The sequence below is a fragment of the Tamandua tetradactyla genome, chromosome 12, assembly GCF_023851605.1.
Source record: "Tamandua tetradactyla isolate mTamTet1 chromosome 12, mTamTet1.pri, whole genome shotgun sequence".
NCBI classification, from domain to species: Eukaryota; Metazoa; Chordata; class Mammalia; order Pilosa; family Myrmecophagidae; genus Tamandua; species Tamandua tetradactyla.
This window is the reverse complement of record NC_135338.1, coordinates 23,818,800-23,838,576: the sequence shown is the minus strand read 5'-3', so window position 1 is coordinate 23,838,576 and position 19,777 is coordinate 23,818,800. Positions and strand designations below refer to the sequence as shown.

The 19,777-nt window shown below is 37.4% G+C and overlaps 1 protein-coding gene across 4 annotated transcripts; it reads right to left on the bottom strand.

The window, feature by feature from the left end:
• Positions 1-200: 200 nt before the first annotated feature.
• CCDC196 (coiled-coil domain containing 196) lies at positions 201-16,977 on the bottom strand. Of its 4 annotated transcripts, XM_077122737.1 has the most exons (10): positions 16,913-16,977; positions 14,470-14,534; positions 14,234-14,386; positions 12,813-12,909; positions 10,283-10,333; positions 8,515-8,592; positions 7,612-7,671; positions 6,959-7,100; positions 568-626; positions 201-397 (listed from the first exon to the last, which is right to left on the bottom strand). In XM_077122737.1, the coding sequence occupies exons 2-10, from the start codon at positions 14,517-14,519 to the stop codon at positions 245-247; spliced, it is 843 nt and encodes a 280-aa protein (XP_076978852.1). In that variant the 5' UTR covers positions 14,520-14,534; positions 16,913-16,977; the 3' UTR covers positions 201-244. The 4 variants fall into 4 exon arrangements, with proteins under 4 accessions (XP_076978852.1, XP_076978851.1, XP_076978850.1 ...); XM_077122736.1 differs by lacking the exon at positions 16,913-16,977 and having other exon boundaries at positions 14,470-14,686; XM_077122735.1 differs by lacking the exons at positions 10,283-10,333; positions 16,913-16,977.
• Positions 16,978-19,777: the final 2,800 nt, after the last annotated feature.

The following is a 19,777-nucleotide window of genomic DNA, read 5'->3' as shown; positions in this document are numbered from 1 at the left end:
CTTCAAAGGTCGAGAGCACTCCTTTTTATGGACTTGTTAACAAATTGAAATGTGTTTGAATCTGGCCAATCAAAATGAAAAGTGATCAAAATAATCAGTGACTCTTTACAATACCTAAATGACTAAATTCTTGACATGCTTAAGGCCAAACATCTAACTAGCATTTATACCCAGATAGGAGGGAGAGAAGCACTAAAACAAAGGTTTGAGAGATTTTAATTAACACAAATGGCCTTGCCTAGTTTTAAAATCTGGCCAAAGCAAATGGCATGGACATTTCCTCATCCTTCAGAGCTTCATCTGGCAGTGACCTCAGAAGAAAGAGCCTCTCTCCTACATCATCAAACCGACTTTCTTTACCTCCTTGTTCTTTGCAGGTCTTTGACCCAAGAATTCTCTAAGAAGAAAAAATAGAAAAGAGACAGCTAAAACATCCATTGCCCTGGCACTCCCTTTGCAAATCCCTTAAAAATATTAAATAAGTTTGCGTGTTAAATACATTAAAGATCTACACCCACCATCTAACTAAGCCTCTAAAATGACTTTGAAAATGAAAGTAGTTCTCACCGCATTAGGTTCGTTTCTGCCTGAAGCTGCTGTGCCCACAGGTGTACTGCATGTAGTACCTGATGGGAAACATTAGGAAAATAAGAGCTTCCTTTGAGAAAAATCTAGTTTCTTTGAGAAAAATCTAGTTTCATTTTGAGTTGCAAAGCTATTAATATCTATCATATCACTGCAGGACTGACTCCAATATTGATATTGATGTGAATTTCCTAATTGTTTTATAAAATAACTTCATCAAACAATACTTTTCAAATTGGAGGGTGAGCCTTTTTTCTTTTCAGAGTTCCTGTCCAAAGGTGGGGAAAAACATTTGAAGATTACATGCAAGTGAAAACAACATTGACAGCCTATAAAATGTACCTTTAACACAACTTTTAAATGATGAAATAGGATGATGATAAATCATATATATACACACACACACACATACACACACTTTCCAACATATATTCCACAAAAATAATCAATTGTGGATAGGGAAGAACAAAAAATAATGTGGGGTGGCGTGGGCATGGGGGAGGGGGAGAGTCCAAGAAAATGACAGGTAACAGGCCGAAACAGGGAGACACGAGGCAATAAAAAAAGGAAAAAAGAGCATTTATGGTGCTAAATAGGCCCCAAGGAGTGTCTGGCCTAGATTATTAGGGTTGCCAGATTGAAATACAGGATACTCAGCTTTGAATTTCAGACAAACAACAAATAGCTTTCAATATAAGTATGTTCCATACAATACTTGATACATAGTAATAAATTACTATTTATCTGAAATTCAAATTTAACTGGGAATTCTCTATTTTAATTTGCTAAACAGGGCAACCCTATACTCGATACCCTGCTGCTCTACTAAGGTGTCCTGGGCAAGCAAGTTATGGAATGTATTCTTATCCACTGACATAATCATAATATTAATAAGCATACTGTTAACGCTTTCAATCATCAAAATTTTCTATTTAAGAAAAAAAGAATTATTTTTCCCCCTGGATTTCTCTAGAATTTTATAGGGAGCAAAAGAATGACTTAATTTAGTAATTAACTTCATAATCTACTGATATCACAAACCTAACTTTGACATTCAATAGATTTAGGTTGCTTCAAAGTTTAAAAAACCCTATACTTGAGAGTAATACTACTTATCAAGGACCCAAATTTGAGCTAGCTATGGGTTTCCACCCCTGCTTTTCAGCATTTTAGCTTAACACTACTATTTTCCTCTCAGCAATACCACCTGCTGGAGTATATTTCCGCTGTCAGGAAGAGTAATACTGAAGTGAAGTAGGTGGTAAAGGTTAAAGGCGGGAGCAATGACTTGCCTTCATAACAGAGGGAATTATAAAGTAAATAAGTTCTCAAGAGTATTCATTTCCAACCTCACTGGGCTTTCATCTGAATTTATAAGTGTAGCATAATATTCACTGAAGTCAATCTTCAGTCTCTTTTCAAAAGAGCACAAGGAAAATACTGAGTTGAGGGAGGGAGAAGAGAAAAGCAAGACAGCATCAAATGTCTTATCACCATTTATATTACTACTGAAGATAAACCTTGTCATTAAACTGCAGCACAATTACTCAAGAGAAGCCTCTTCGTTAAACACCAGCAGGTGTGATAGGAAACAGCTGAATTTAAAGATTGCTTAGTGCTCTCCCCTAAGATAAGTAACTGCCAAAGGCCAGGAACCATTCTCTTGACTCTACATAAGCCAGCGAGGGGCTGCCATACATCCCTGTGTCAAATTGTAATTTTATACGGGTGAGGAAGTAAACCCCTTCCTATGTTACCTGAACTGGAAAGACCAAAAGAAAAGACTTCACCCTAGGTATAAGCACAAAAAAATAGTTTTCTCTTCTGTAAGACTAGGTAATATAAACAAGACTGGCAATTGTAATGCTACCCGGACTTTAAGGTAATTTGCAAGTAAGGATTCCTGGAAGTGGCAGCAAAGTCAATGTCATTAACATAGGATTGTATTTTGTCAACCCAGCCCAAATAATCACACCACTGCAAAACAGTCAACTAGCACACAGGACACTTGAAGTGGGTGGAGGGATTCTTGGCCAAGAGCTGATGCCAGGGAAATGTGTCCAAAGTTACATTCTACCCTATCTGTAAGACAAGTTTGTGAAATTCAATTGTTTTGTAATTAATCGTAGGAATAGGAATAATATCCAGGAACACTATTAAATACTTAAACTTCAAAGAACCACCACCTTGTACAATTGCTCAAACCATTTTTTAAAATTCAGTGTCCCAATCATCTGATTTATCTGTGGTAGAAAGAAACAGTAGTAAACAGGGATTGTGGAGGAAGTGGGCAGTGACTGCTTTGGGAATGGAAAGAACCACAGTTCAGGAAGCAGAATAATGTTAAGGGTTGTGCAGCAGAACACGGTTTAACATAGTCTAACAGTAATACACCTTGATACCACAGATAACATGGCAAAACATCAGTAGGTTTTCTCCCCCCTTTGTTATATAAATGTAGCACATTTTGTCCTTAGGGTAACAGAAAGCCAGTCTCGTCCACAGCAGTTCTTGTTTCCTGACTTATCACAATTTGTGGACTTTGAAGCCTGGGTGTGGTTGGTGCCACCTACTGGACCAACTGCAGATTTACAGATTCTGCCAATCATTTTAGAACTTTATTTTTCTTTATTACTGAACAAATTAACATTAGGGTGTAAGCTTCTTCACTGGGAGGATTATGCATTAAACAGGTTATAAGTTTGGATTCAAATTGTAGCCTTTCAGACCTGAAGGGGGCATGAGAAATCACATACTCTGACACTGTCATTTTATAGTATTATTTAGGAAATGAGCTTTGGATATGGAGTTGGAAGCCTGGCTTCTCGGAGCTTGTTTCTTATTCTATTTCTTCCCCACAGAGTCGTTGTGAGGGTTACACAAGTAATATGTTTTCAACATGATGTATATTATGTTTGTTTTAGATAAAGAAAAAACTGAAATTAAATGACTTGCCCAACTGGTGAAACTCAGAGAAAGGATTGCAACTCCTGTATCTGACTATAAATCCAGTGCTTTTCCCATTGAATTACTATTTCCAAAAATTTGATGGTGAGATGATTTTAGGTGGCAACTGAGATAAATTTAGGAGGTGCTGGAACACAGCATTAAATACTATAAATCACAGTGAGAAAATTCCTCCCTTTTCAGTTCTTTCAAATTTGATAACATCAAGGAGAAAATTTCCATTTGGTGCTTATTTTCTTTAAAGCTCTCTAAATCTTGCTAATCTCAGTTATTAATGACAATAAAACAGTCCTCAGGCTTCAGAATCTAGCTAGAATGCTAACATTTTATTTTCTGTATATTTATTATTGCTTACCTTCTATTACAGAAAATTACATTGGTCTTCCATTTAATATAGTAATATAAATTTTATTTTCAAAGAATTCATCTAAGAAATTAAAGGCAACCCAAACAAAAACTAGTGAATAAAAACTAGTCTAAATGATACAGAAATATAAAGTTTGGAAAACACTGAGTTCTACCAAATCATCTCCCTACTACCATTGTTGGTAATAATCTCATAGTCTTTACAATTCCTCTATGAACAGAAATACTATTTCCCAATTTTTTTTCTTTAATCAATATTACAAAAACATCAATACAACCAAAATTTAGGATTCCGTTTGATGTCAGTTCTTCTTGGGCTTAAACAAACCCAAAGGTCCATATATGTGTCTTAGCAAATGAAACTGGCCTATCATCAGTGCTCAATAAATGCACCATCAATAAAGTACAGGACCAACAGATCACTCATGTCTGTAGCTACATTCATTGTGGTAACTGAACAGCTTAATGACCTATCATTTAATCCTCCAGAAGTATATGGGGAGAGGAGAGAGAAGAAGGTGTTGATCTGTAGGTGTTCCAGTTCAAAGCTGCTTCAGTGTTCTGCAAGCAAGGAAGAAAAAAAAAAATCTCCTGAGATAATCAAGTTGAATGGAACCCTTCATGTTCGTATTTACTAATCTCGGCTTGATTTGAATCTGGAGCTAAAAGACTCTTGGCTCCTTACCTTATGGATCCTTTGAGATGAACCTCAGCTAACTTCAAATGAAGTAAGACATATGTCCTCCTCACAACCCTCATCTCCTCTAACTTAACTGCTTCTGGTTGAATTCCAGGTTCCTATTGGAGAAGATAATCTCAAGCTTTCTGCTGTCCAATTCTTATCAAATACATCAATTAAAAGAAAAATATGTATAAGGGGGTGCAAGGGTAGTTCAGTGGTAGAATTCTTGCCTACCATGCGGGAGACCCAGGTTCAGTTCCAGGTCTGTTTGTTCCCAAACAAACAAACAAAAACAACCAAACAAAAATTCAATCAATGGTGCTGCAATAAGGGGATACTTACATGGAAAAAGAATGAAATGTGATCCAACACCCCCCTCCCCGCCCCATATGGCATATAAATAAAGAAAAAAGAAAGAAAAATATGTACAGAACATTGCCTGGAGGATAGGTAATCCACCCAGTCATCTAGGTTTTCTAAATTTTATCAATAGATCAGGCCAGACCGACAGCATGCTATATATACCTGGACCAAATTGTTTTGAACTATTCTTCACTTTTTTGAATTTTTAATTTATTAACTTGTTCTCAGATTGTGCCAAGGAACAGAATAAGAAATGGCCCAGGAAATTTAGATTCTGAATTCATTTTAGTAATACTGTTGAGGACATTGGCTACTATGATGGTTAATTTCATGTGTGATCATTGGTTATGGCACCCACTTGTTTGGTCAAACACTGGCCTACTTATTACTGTGAACGTATTTCATACACTGGATTTGCATTTTTAATTAATAAATGGTATCTACAATCAACAAAGGAGATTGTCCTCAGTAATGTTCATAACCCCCTCATCCAATTACTTGAAGGTCTTAAAAGCCAGAACTGAGGATTTCAGAGGCCAGAAAAATTATTCCCTCAACTTCAACATTGGCTCTTGCCAGAAATTCTAACTAGCCAGTTTCCCCCCCAAGTAAGGACTTAAAAATCAACTTTATCAGTATTTCCAGCCTGTCCCCTGCCCTGCAGAGTTTGGACTGGCCAGTCCCCACAGTCACATGAACCAATTCCTTATAATAAATCTCTTTAAATACATATATCTTGTTGATTGTCTTTCTCTGGAGAACCCTGACTAACACAGCTACTACATTGAACAAATAAGTGTCCTGTTCCCTTTACAAGGACCAAGAGTAGAAATTTCTCTTGGGTTGCAGTACAAGGGGAAAACTGTTTCTCTTGAGTAACTAGTTTGTTGTTATTTCATGGGCACTGTAAATCCCTTTTTTTTTTCTCATGGGCAGGCACCAGGAATTGAACCCGGGTCTCCAGCATGGCAGGTAAGAACTCTGCCACTGAGCCACCATTGCCCGCCCAAACAATTTTTTTTTCATGGGCAGGCACCGGGAATCAAACCCAGGTCTCTGGCAGACAGGAGCTCTGCCACTGAGCCACCGTCGCACCCCTTCTCTCTCTCTTTTTGTTTTTTGTTTTTTTTTTTGCTGAGAAATTCAGAAACAAGTTTGTAGCCTACCTCCACTAACTATATAGTACTTTCAGTATGCACTTTGATGTGTTTACCTAGCTTCACTTGTTTTTCTTTAGCCTTGATTTACTCATGTATTTATTTAATCCTATGGATTGAGTATGTTTATATAAGCTGTTCAAGTCCTTTGTGAAATAAGATTGAGAAGAAATTGGAGATATGCATACTGATACTGATAGAATATTGTCATCCCTTGGCCATGATTTCTCATTGTGTACCTCTTTTTTAAAATACAGAATTCAGATTCATGGATACCTGAATATTTAAGAACACTTTCCTCCTACTCCTCAGAGCCATGCTATTATAAATATTCTGTATTTATAGTAAATAATATTATTTTTTCTTATAATACCATAAATTCTTTGGAGGAATTACTGAAACTTACAGAGCATCACCTGTTGTGAAACTTACAACCACTGTCAGATCTCTATCTCGTTGATCTTCTGCTCTGAACTAGCACAGTCTATTCCAACAAACTTTGTAAGCTCAAACAACTCTAATTCCTAGCAAAAGGGTGAAGTGGGAAGAATACTAACATTTTATTGAGCACCAAGTAAGTATCAGCACCAAGTATGAGCTACATGTGCTAAGTATGTGATATATTATTTAGTCTTTACAAAGAAAAATTTAATTTCCCCCAGAAAGAACTCTTACTTCAGTACAAGAGCTCTGAGTAATAATAATATGATAATGGTAGCGATAAAATTTATTATAATAACACTAAAATTTAACTTACTGTGTGCCAGGTATTGTATGATCACTTTACAAGTAATAGGTTCCCCAGTGTAAAACTATGTACCTATACTGTTCTATCTACCTTGGAACCCTGGAAGATTTAAGAATGCTTGCTTTGGCTCAAAATTCTGCTGTAAGTACAATGATAGCTTTAGGTTGTTGGCTTTCTGGTATTTCTTCAAAGCTTCAATTCTCAGTTCGATCACTTTGCTGTGAAAGGCATTCTGCAAGAGAACATTTTTAAAAATACTGATATAGTATTGACTTCTTTAGAGCTACAGTTCCCTGAATCCTCTTTACTCAAAAGTTAAAAGTGATCCTATCATGCTCAATCTTTAAAAATTGGATAGAAAATATATATTTTCCCCCTTTTCAAGTAGAACAAAAATCCAGACCATAGGAAAAAAAGCTGTTTGTTTCAGGTTACTCAAGGTATTCATGGTGTACCAGCAACAGGTACTTCCAGCCACCTGCCCTAATGCATTTCCTGTAGCAGGACAATTGGTATCCACGATGAGGGGACTGAGTTTAACAATACTGAGTTAAAAGTCAGAAAGTCTACTGCCACTGCCTAAAGCTGGCCTCGTTTTAAGGAAGCATGCAATTGACCAGTTCACCCTGGCTATCCTCCAATATTTTTAACGTTAAGAGGTTTATGAGATAAAAACTAGCCATTTAACTTTATAGTACATGATAAAATTGAATCCCATGTGTAGTCTTGGAAGATTTTGGTACCTGAAGGGTGTTGGCTTGTTCCTGGTATCTGACCCATTCCATTTTCTTCAGTTGCTTTTCCTGGTGGAAGAAAGAGCCTCTGGGTGAGAAAGTAAATTGATATCAGAAATCAGTTTTCTCACTATACTACAAAATTCTTATAGTAACATTGTAGTGTAATAGATCCTGTGCCTTACAGATAATTATTGACTAATAAATTGCTTTGAATGGTGTAGTCCTCTTAATTTGCGTTGGCCTCATCTGTATGCTTCACTCTGTAAAACCTAAAAGCTAAGTGAATAGCATCATTTTCTGTGAATGTTGGTTTGGGAAGATTACATGCAAGGACATGACCTCTAATTAAATATTCAAAGCAAATTGACAAGTATTCTGACATCACATAGCTATTGTGGAGTTGCCATTGTTGGTATGGCCTTTCCCACTTTACTCTAGGAGACATGACTTCCCAGAAACTTGTAGTCACTCTGACTCAAATATAATATTCCAAGGGAACCATCTCCTATAAAAATTTGCATTCGCTTAGGAGCATACCATGGCCTAGGTGGATTACTGTTACATTAAAAGATTTCTAATCTATCAGCTGTACAAGCTACTATCGTTCAGAAGGGTCATACTACTTTCCTTATCTCCTTTACTTTCTCTGCTGATGATGTCTCTGTTCACTCCTGGGCTTCCTAGATGATGAGAAGGGTTTGGGAACCTGGGATCAAAGATGAGAGCTAAAGGAAAAGGCAGTCCCAGTAAAGAAGTATAACGTCAGCGATCTCAGCAGACGGTAAATCTGACATACCCTATCATTCCGGATCCTACCTACCTACCTACCCAAACCAATCCTGATTGTCAACAGTCTGTTTCCAGCAGTGTGGCATAACAACCTTGAAATTCTAAGCACCATGCACTTGCCTTTCCATCCTGCAAGTCTGCCTTGCTTTTTATCTGTGGTGCTTTTTGTTGCTCACTGGTGTTTTCTGTTTTGAATGTCTGTGGAGAGACATTTTGACAATGCTTTAAATTAGTAATTTGAGAGAAGTGGAAAACCAGTATGGGTCAAGGCTTTTGGTTTCTTCCAGCAAGCAACGTCTCAGGGCCCAAAATGAAAAGCATACTACCCAGAGGGATTAGAGAATGAAATGAGACCTTCCATTTAGTCCCTTTAGCATACCTTATAATAATAAAAACTATTTACTGGGCCCTTAATATATGTCAGGCACTACCCTAAGCATATTACATACATTCTCATGTCTAATCCACCCAGCTGTTTGAGGAAGTATTTTTATTTCATTTGACAGATGAGAAAACTAAGACCTAGAAAGGTTGTTATTTGTTTAAGGTCATATAGCTAAGAAAGAACAAAGTTGGAATTTGAACCAGATCTCTCTGACTCTACGTTCTTAACCACTAGGCATGCCGCTCTTCTCTCTCTATTTCTCCCTTTCTAAAAATATGAATAAGGAAAACCAATCACAAGTAAAATGCATTAGCATCCCTTATAAAAGTCTTTTAGGGGCTCTGGAGAAAATAAATTTTGATAGCAGAATTATGCTGGAACATTTCCTATCACAAGGACTCAAGAACTCAGGAACTAACATTTCTGACAATTCATGAAGGTGATTTGTAGCTGCCACTGAGAACCAAAGACGCAGATCACGATATAAGATGCAAGGCTGGATTGTATCCTGCTGCCACTGAGAACCAAAGAAGCAGATCACGATAAGAGATGCAGAGCTGGATTGTATCCTGATTATTTGTGGAAAGATGAAATGAAAAAAGCAGCCAGCAATGATACCGCATACATGTTTATATCACAAGACACAAATCTTCTCTGCTATTCACATAGTCCATGAAAAAGCACTCCTGTCCCAAGGACTTAGTCCACAGAGAAATTTCCCACTGGTATTTCCAGCAAAAGGCCCTGATATTGTTATCTAAAACAAAACACAGTGATTGTTGCAAAATTGCATGGTGGGTAGAATTAAGTTTTCATTCATTCATTCAACTTACATTTATTGATTGTCTACTATACACCAAATATTGAACTCAGTGCTAGGAATTCAGAGATGAACAAAGCAATCAAGATCACTGGAGATTATATTCCCGAAAGGGGCAGGGAGAAAAGAAAAATTAAAAAAAGCAAAATAAAAATAATAATATGTTTTGAAAAGTGCTATGGAGGACATAAACAGAGTTATATAATAGAAAGTAGGAGAGGAATGCCCCATTTAGTGTAAACAAGGCCTCTCAGAGAAGATGACATTTCATCTGAGACCTAAAGAATGAGAATGAGCTAGCCATGAGAAAATAGCATTACACATAGGAGGTAGAGCAAGAGCAAAGCCTCGAGATAGATAAGGGTTTGCTTGGCATGTTTGAGAAACCAAAAAGAGGCCAATGTGGTAGAAGGAAGGAGAGGACTGCTATGAGAGAAGGCTGGAGAAGTGGTCAAGAGCCAGAATATGACATAATAGAGAGGAGCTGTAAGGTTTTTCATCAAAAGAATGCGATGATTTGATTGATTTGAAAAGATAACTTTTGCTACTGTGCAAAGAATGGATTGGAATGAGACAAGAGTAGAAGCAGGGATGCAAAAAATGAGGATGGGGCCAGAGAAATGGGAAGTTCTTTGCATTATGATCTGTAGGACAATACTTTCAAGAGATCCTAAGAGGCACACCTTGTTCCATAGCATCTCCATTTCTTTCCGAAGCATCTTGTTTTTCCTTTCCTGTTGGAGGAAAAAAAAACACAAACACACACACAAGTGTTTGTCCAGCCATTAAAGTAAGGTTGGAAAACATTACTAAGTAATGGTGGTAATGGTGGGGAAGGAATGCAGGGACATAGTAAACCACAGAGGAAATCAATGAATGGGCCTACACCAAAATCCAGAAACATGAGAGATGAGTTTGATGATGATGATGATAATGGAAAAATAGCAATTTTGAATAACTTTATTTATGGTAATTGTGGGATGGCATCAATAGAAATGAATTTCTCACATGTAAAACACTTAAGATGTTCTGATCACATTGCAGTTTCTCTGGGGCTTAGACCACTAATTTTTTTTTTATAATTTAAAAATTTTTTTTAAATACCAAAAAACACGAAACAAATGCAAACATTCTTAACATTTGATCATTCTGTTCTACATATATAATCAGTAATTCACAATATCATCACATAGTTGCATATTCATCATCATGATCATTTCTTGGAACATTTGCGTCTATTCAGAAAAAGAAAAAAAAAGAAAACAAAAAAATTCATACATACCATACCCCCCACCCCCCACCCCCATCGATCACCAGCATTTCACTCTAAATTTATTTAACATTTGTTCCCTCTATTATTCATCTTTATTCCATATGTTTTACTCGTCTGTTGATAAGGTAGATAAAAGGAGCATCAGACACAAGGTTTTCATAATCACACTAGTCACATTGTGAAAGCTATATTATTATACAATCATCTTCAAGAAACATGGCTACTGGAACACAGCTCTACATTTTCAGGCAGTTCCGTCCAGCCTCTTCACTACATCTTGACTAACAAGGTGATATCTATTTAATGAGTAAGAATAACCTCTTGACCCTGTTTGGAATCTGTCAGCCATTGACACTTTATTTTGTCTCATTTCACTCTTCCCCCTTTTGGACGAGAAGGTTTTCTCAATCCCTTGATGCTGAGTCTCAGCTCATTCCAGGATTTCTGTCCCACATTGCCAGGAAGGTCCACACCCCTGGGAGTCATGTCCCACGTAGACAGGGGGAGGGTGGTGAGTTTGCTTGTTGCATTGGCTGGAGAGAGAGGCCACATCTGAGCAACAAAAGAGGTTCTCTTGGGGGTGACTCTTAGGCCTAAGTTTAAGTAGGTTGGACCTATCCTTTGTGGGGTTAAGTTTCAAATGAACAAACCCCAAGATTGGGGGCTCAGCCTGTAGCTTTGGTTGTCCACGCTGCTTGTGAGAATATCAAGAATTCAACTTGGGGAAGTTGAATTTTCCCCCATTCTCACCATTCCCCAGAGGGGACTTTGCAAATACTTTTTTATTCACTGTTCAAATCCCTCTGGGATTTATCAGGGCTTCGCTCTGGACAAACCAACAAAATCTCATGTCCTACTAAAGGTTCCATGTACTTATGGTATTCAATTAAGCTGTCTACATAAGTTATATTAGGAAATGCACTAGTCAAAATATAAGTTTTGTACCAAATAAATATTTTTTGCTTTAGTCTCACACATAAGTTAAAATTTTTAAATGTTAATTACCATTTATTTTCAGCACCCTGCAGTAACAACATTCCTTTGTTATTCCTCATGCAAAAACATTTTTTAAATTTGTACATTTAGTCACTATCATTATACACTGTAGGCATTCCTAGATTATACCATCTCAGTCTTTATCGTCTATCTTTCTTTCTGATTTCATTTGTGCCCCCAGCCCTCTTCCCTCTATCATTCTCACATTCAGCTTCATTCAGTGTTTTAACATAATTGTATTACAGTTAGGTAGTATTGTGCTGTCCATATTTGAGTTTTTACATTCAGTCCTGTTGCACAATCTGTATCCCTTCGGCTCCAATTACCCGATATCTTATCCTATTTCTATCTCCTGATGGTCTCTGTTACCAATGAAATTCTCCAAGTTTATTCACTAATGCCAGTTCATATCAGTGAGACCGTACAGTATTTGTCATTTTGTTTCTGGCTAATCTCACTCAACATAATGTCCTTAAGGTCCATCCATGTTGTTACATACTTCATAACTTTATTCTGTCTTACAGCTGCATAATATTCCATTGTATGTATATACCACAGTTTGTTTAGCCATTCTAGACCACTAATTTTTAAGATCCTTTATGTTGTTGATTTTTTAAATCTTAAATACATGAATGTCAAAGAAAACTATTTCTCTTTCTTTTTCTATGATAGGTATTTTCTACTTTTTCTGAAATGTGAGTAGTTAATATGCTTGTTTCATTAACCCCCAGATGAAATGTTTTACTAACTAGTCCTTGTTCTTCCTAACATTCCACCTGACTCTATTTGGATTGCCCTGGACTTTGTAGATCAAGGAGATAATGGTGTTGGAACATCAGGTGCTAAAGATGGACACTCTGTCTTTCCTTCCACATCTGACATCAGCAATGGAATTAAGCTCTGTTCATGATGCCATTCCCTGGAGTGCCCACCATCCCTCTTACCAGGTTTTGCTTCATCTCCTCTGCTTCCTTGATGAGATCTATGACTGAGGATTCATCACCACCCTTTCCTGCCATGATTTGCCTCATGATCTGCAGACTATAAGGAAGAAAGACATCATAAAACATACATACTTCCTTAAGGGTAATATTAATGTGTGGCAACTTGTAAGAAAGTACTCTATCATGGAAGTTATATGGGGGCTATTGAAGGTCCTCTCATTATAAAAAAATCTCTGTAGTTAGAATGATTCTATTCCTAATTGACATTTGTCTTAGCTATATATTCTTTAAGTTCTGTGTTCTACAATACTTAAAAAATTAGGTCTCCAACAGCCAATAAGAGTCCTCTCCTCCCACTCAAAAGAGAAAATGTTTAAAGTGCAGCTCTGCTCTAGTGAATAAGCAGGTGGAAGAATCTGCTGTCTTCAGGCTAAATCCCAGAGGTATTCTCTACTTCATCTTTGTCTATCTTGCACCTTGCTGCCCTCCCCCATTCTTCTACATATAAATAAATGAAAAAAACATTTGAGCTTGCTGATGAAACCACTTATACCTTAGAGTAACCCCCAGAGAACCCAAGCCGTTAAAAAGTTTCTAAGAAAATCTGAATCAAAACCCAAGTTTTTTACTGTGAGTGAGGATGCTTTTTGTTTTGAGGATTTTTTTAAGACATTAATTTATTTGTGTGTTCCTTCCTAATTCTAAACAGAGACCAGGCCTTTATGTTCTCAGGCCGTGAGAGAAGTCTGTGTTGCTGGATTGTAAACAGCTTAACCACAACCACAAAAGATTTTCACTCTTTAAGAGTCTGCGTTCTTTGAGGTGCTTATGACAAGGATAGAGACTGGAGGTAGACCCATTGAGGGGAGATACCCTTGGACTAGAAAGGAAACAGAGCTCATGGGTTCTGACAGGTGTGAGGGCCCTAGTGAAGAATTACGACCTCAACTGTCTTGTATATTTACGGAAGCCAGACTCTACTACATGGGGCTCATAGGCTCAGAAAACATTGCATTGCTATTGCTTGGCATGGGAAAAGCAGAGCCATCCATCCATAAGGAACTCCAGAGCCATGAACAAGGAAGGCATCCATATGCTATGAGGAACTGAAGATTAAATAACCTGTCTCTGTTTCCTGAGACACCCTAGGAAGAAAGAGTTATAACTGTAGCCCATGAAGTTGAGGCTCTTAGTCACGTTTAATTTTACTAAAAGAAATTAAAGAATTTCTTAACAACCTGATTTTGTGATTACAAATTCATTACCTACTACAGCTGAATTTCTAAACATTTCCAAAAAACAAAACAAATGAACAAAAAAACAGCCAAATAAACAAATGTAAATAATCATCGATGATTCTGTGGAGACTAAAGTTCCCGGGCTTTCTAACTTTTAAAAATCTTGGAGTGGGCAGCCCTTACCTTCTTTGTTTTTCTTCCAAGTTAGACATTAACTTCTGGAATAAGAGGTTGTTCTCATTTCCTAGGGGTTTTAGCATCTCGAGCAGTTCTTGCTTCCGTAGCTTTAAGTCCTCATTCAATTCCTTTAAGTAGTTGTCATCTACTTTACAACTTCTGTGGGAGGAGATACCATTAGTTCCTGTCTTTGTCCTGTCCCTCTGGATAGTTACCACTTGACACCTCCCATCAAAACTCACCTTGTTTTTGAGGGCAAGTAGGTTCCTGAAGAGTTTGCACCACTCATCATCTTGAAGGGAAACTTCTAAGTTAAGAATAAAGAGGTCTTCTTAAAAATATGTGCCTTTTTTTCCCAGCCATTTAAGACATCATTTTTGTGCTGCTGTTCTTGAACCCCCCAAAGCATTGGACTTATTTTGGCTATTGTTTGAGGTCACAATAGCCCCAAGACTACAAAATCAACAGGTCTTTAAGTAGCTCCAACATCACTGGCAGTTTTTTGACTGAAAAAAAAAACTAACTACATCTGATCAGTTCTTGTCTTAGCTTTTACCAAATGGCAAAACATTGTATTCTGAAGTCCTTACTTGTATAAGAAAGAGTCGCACAACATCACATTATAGAATTCCTATTCTGTTAGAGTAATGGTAGCCGGTGAAAGATAATTCATAGACACCATCTTTCATGGCAATAAACCTCCATGGAGTACCTACTATGTGTGGGGCATGGTACTGGATTCTATAAGTGAGGAAGAGATAAAGACAATAGCACCTGTCCTCTGGGAACCTTAGGAAGAGGTTTTAATGCCTTAAGAGACATTACAAAAAAATTAGAAGTCAAACCGGCAAATGCAGGGTAAGGATATAATATTGCCTAATATATGAACCAATTGCCATTATTTTCCTCTCTTTAAAACTTGTTATATCACAATGGCAAGATAGAAGAATACTGGACATGTAGCAAGAGAGTATCATTTACGAAAGATCCATAGTTCGGTATGTCCTTCCACAGCCAAGCTTTGTCCTGGGAGACTGTAGTTCTAGGCTCACCTCCAGATTGTGATTCTACCTCCATTTTCCTCTCCTTATTTCAACTACATTTCTCTTATTAAGATCCCTCATCTTCATCTATGCCACCTAATGAGCAGAAATTAATGCCTTTGTTTCTTCATCCTCTTTAAACATAGTTTTAGGGCAGTATTTTTAGTGAAGGTCTCAAATTTGAACTAAGTCTTGTCAATTCCAAGAATTAACTGAACATTCTCAGGCATTTTCTAGGGGAATTCTCCAAGATAACTTAAAACTTTCTTTTCAGAGAACCTAAAGGTAGAGTTTTGAAGTGGAAATAACATAAGATTCAGTTTGTCAGATTTTGGTTTGAATTTCAGCTTCAGTACTTACCACCAGCCTGATTGTGAGCTCATTACTAAATGAGCCTCAGTTTCCACGTTTATAAAATGGGAATGGTAATACTGAGGTAGATTTGTTGTGAGCATGAAGAGTAATAGTGTATAAAGTACCTAGCATATGTTATGTGTCCTCATTTTAGTGTTTAATATCTCAGCAAGCAGTCAGAGACAAAATAAAAATCTAATTTATTTGAAGCTAATGAAGCTTAAGCTTCAGAGCCCTTCATTTTCACAGACCTCTTTAAAAGGCCCTGTACCTCATTTTTGTATTCATACTTTTGAATTCCTTTTTGGAAAGAGGGTCCCCAAATTATATGAGCTTTAGGGTTGCACAAAACCTGAATCTCTCCCTGGCTAGATAGGCTATGTATCTCTTCTAGGTAGCTTCTACATCAAAATTTTTCTTTAGGTAGTGTTCTGGTTTGCTAGCTGCCGGAATGCAACACACCAGAGACGGATTGGCTTTTAATAAAAGGGGATTTATTTTGTTGGTTTTTCAGAGGAAAGGCAGCTAACTTTCCACTGAGGTTCTTTCTTACGTGGAAGGCACAAGATGGTCTCTGCTGGTCTTCTCTCCAGGCCCCTGGGTTCCAACAACTTTCCCCGGGGTGATTTCTTTCTGCATCTCCAAAGGCCTGGGCTGAGCTGCTAGTGCTGAGATGAGGAATGCCGAGCTGCTTAGCAGTGCTACATTGCAATCTCCCATTTAAGCACCAGCCAATTAAGTCAGACGTCACTCATTGCAGCAGACACACCTCCTAGCTGACTGCAGATGTAATTGGCAACAGATGAGGTTCATGCACCATTGGCTTATGTCCTCAGCAACAAGACTAGGTATGCTCACCTGGCCAAGTTGACAACTGAATCTAACTAACACAGGTAGTCTCTACACATACTTTTTTCTGAAACTTGCATTGTCACTTGCAAGTTTTGTATAATATCTAGTCCAATACAACATTAAATTAGAATAGTTCTATCAGGTGAAGTATTGTGTAACTCACATTGATTGCTCTAAGAGTTCCCGTGGAAAAGTTTGGATTAAATAAGGGTGAGCAAACCCTTTATAGTGAAGAGAAGGTACTGAGTAGGTAAACACTGTAATTATTAATAGTAGCTTCTTATATTGCAGATTTGGCAAGTAGCAGCAAATAGTAGAGGACAAAATGGTATTGATCACTAAAGCATAGCCTCTTTAAATTTCAGTATGACGTTTGGTCAGCAGAACAATGTTATAATTTTAAAACATTTAATGGACAAGTAGTATCCCAACTCACCTTCCATTCTATCCTTGCTTGTGACTAATTGAAAGTGAAAGAACACTTGCTATTATGATGTGCTCTTTTCTATAGCCAATCAGCACATTTCATTTCCTAACATTCCAATGCCCATTTCTTTAACTTTTGATAGACTTCCAAAGAGAATTTCATCTTGTAATAATATACATGGACTTTATAATGAAGGGGTTAAAAACTAAAAAATGGATTTGAAAGAGAATAATTGCCTCACTAACTCATTCTCCGGGAAGGAGAAAGGAAGAGTGAAGCTATAGATCATGTTAGAAGTGGAAGGGAGGAAAATTGAACACCAATTTTTCTTCGAGTATGTTGTGTTGTCTGTTGATTGGGGATATGTGATAAGCAACCTTGGAAGAGGTTTGGAATAGCACTGTGAACAGTGGAAAAGGAAGCTAATTAGGGAAGAGTGGAAGGATCGCCAAGTGGTACTAAGGGTCAGAGTGAGACTTGAAATCGCAGATTTGTCAAGGCCCAAATCAGCAATTATATAGTTTTTTCCATCAGTACTTGGTGAACAAGAAACAATAGTAGAGAGAACAGGTGGTTATTTTGACTCAGGGTTGAGATTTGGCAGAATGAATAAGCAGAAGTTCAAGGAGTAAGAGGACTAAGGGTGCTGGTGAGAGTATTTGTGCTGGTTTGAAAAGATTTATATACCCTGGAAAAGCCATGTTTTAATCCTAATTAATCTTGTTAGAGCAACGGTTTCTTCTAATCCCTATTCAGAGATGTGACTCAATCAAGTGTGGGTATTAAACTTGATTAGGTGGAGGTATGTCTCTATCCATTCTAGTGGGTCTTGATTAGTTTACTGGGATCCTATAAAAGAGGAGACATTTTTTGGAGAGAATGCCTTTTTTTGAGAATGACGAGGAAGTCACAGCAGAGCCGAGCAGAGACACAAGGCCGAGAGAACCACAGAGTCCACCAACCATTGACCTTTGGAGTTTCTGAGAGAACAGAAAATGAAGAGACCTGGAGCCCACGCCACCCCTGGGGAAGCTTCATGAAATGAGTTGGAAGAAAAAACTAGCAGACTACGCCATGTGCCCTTCCAGCTGAGAGAGGAACCTGATTGTCATCAGCCTTCTTGAACCTAGGTATCTTTCCGTGGATGCCTTAGATTGGACATTTCAGTAGACTTGTTTTAATTGTGACATTTTCTCAGCCTTAGAACTGTAAACTAGCAACTTATTAAATTCTCCTTTTTAAAAGACATTCTGTTTCTGGTATATCACATTCTGGCAGCTAGCAAATTAGAACATATCCATCAAAAGTTTGATAATAGAATTCAGGCTCTAAAGGGAAGAAAATGAGAGGGGGTGACTAAGAGAGGGAAATCAGGAAGGGGTAGCGATGAGGACTGTGGGGCAGAAGAACAGGAAGTTATGGTCAGTGAACATCCCACTTAGGAAATAACTTGTAGAACTTGTCCTCAAGGTTTAGATAAACTATAGTCAATTTATAATTTTTCTGCAGTAAACTTTTTATCTATTGCCTTCTGTCATTGCATAATCTTCACTGAAATTCATGTGGTTCCTCAAAATAGGTCTTATAACAAGCTATTCACAATGACCTCATCTAACATTGTAGCATTTGATTTTAGTATCTGTTAAGAAAAAGCGTGATTGTTCTATAATTAGAGAACTCAGAGCAATACCATTTTAGTGTCAGTTTTCCCAGCGGAAAGTCAGATTAGTCTAATTGAGCCAGGTCTCCAAGAGTAGAGATAATTATTTTCATGTTAAAGCAGGAAAACAAAAAGCTTTCCTATCCTTGTTTCCCTCAGCTTTGGTTGTGGCAACAAAATTATGGAAGTCTTCAGGGAGAAACCAATCTTCTGGTTCTCTCTGACCTAGAGCCAGTTTCATCCCTAAGGGGATTTTAAGAATTCCATTAACTAAAATAAGGAGAGAAGTGCTGACAAAATCATAATAGCAAAACTTGTAGGCTCTTAAAGATCACCCACATCTTACTGTGCTATTATGATAATTTGTCCTCTTCTTCATCTTAACCTTAAGCTTGGATTATATTTGAAGTGGACCTAGGAAGTTGAGAACATCATGATACATTTCAAGACCCTTGAATTCTCCATATTATTGCTGAGGTCTTTTTGAAAGTCATGCTTTCTCTCAACATATCCACATACTTAACACAATGGTCTTCAAAGTGGGATATATAGACTCTTAAAAAGACTTCAAGAAATATGAAAGCAAGGGTAGTTTTCAGAGAATCTTTTCCTGGATCTTTAATTTCCATGAATATCTTAACTAAAATGGATCTGTCTGAGAATGCCTCTTGGTCTCTTCTTCCACGTCTCCATTCCCAATTGCTGCTCTCTCTCTTGTTAAAAAAAACGGAATATCTTTCAACCATCAAAACTTTCTTCATTAATTTGTCTTACGGTTCTAAAAAGACCTTCAGGGCACTAAACTAAATACAATTCAAAATGTTCATGTTGGGATTAATGAAAGTGAATGACTGTTAATGACTATATTACAAATTCTTTCAAAGATTAGGTTTCCAATTCTTTGCTTTCAACAAAATTGAATGAAGACCTAATCAAATTGTCAGTGTAAATTTATTTGTTCAGGCCCAGACCGAGTTTATGCAAAGCATGGGTTGGTGCTGCCACGAGACTGAAAAGCACACACAGAAGTAGACATAGATTTATTAGGACTTACAAACAGGAGAGGTTCCCCAGTGGCAGCCAATCCGGAGGGGTAACACCCCCAAAGGCACAGGAGTACAAGTGGGAATATGTATATGATTTTAGAACAAAGACATTCTATATAGTATGATGATATCAGGCCTCTAGTATAATCAGTAAAGGGACTTAAAACC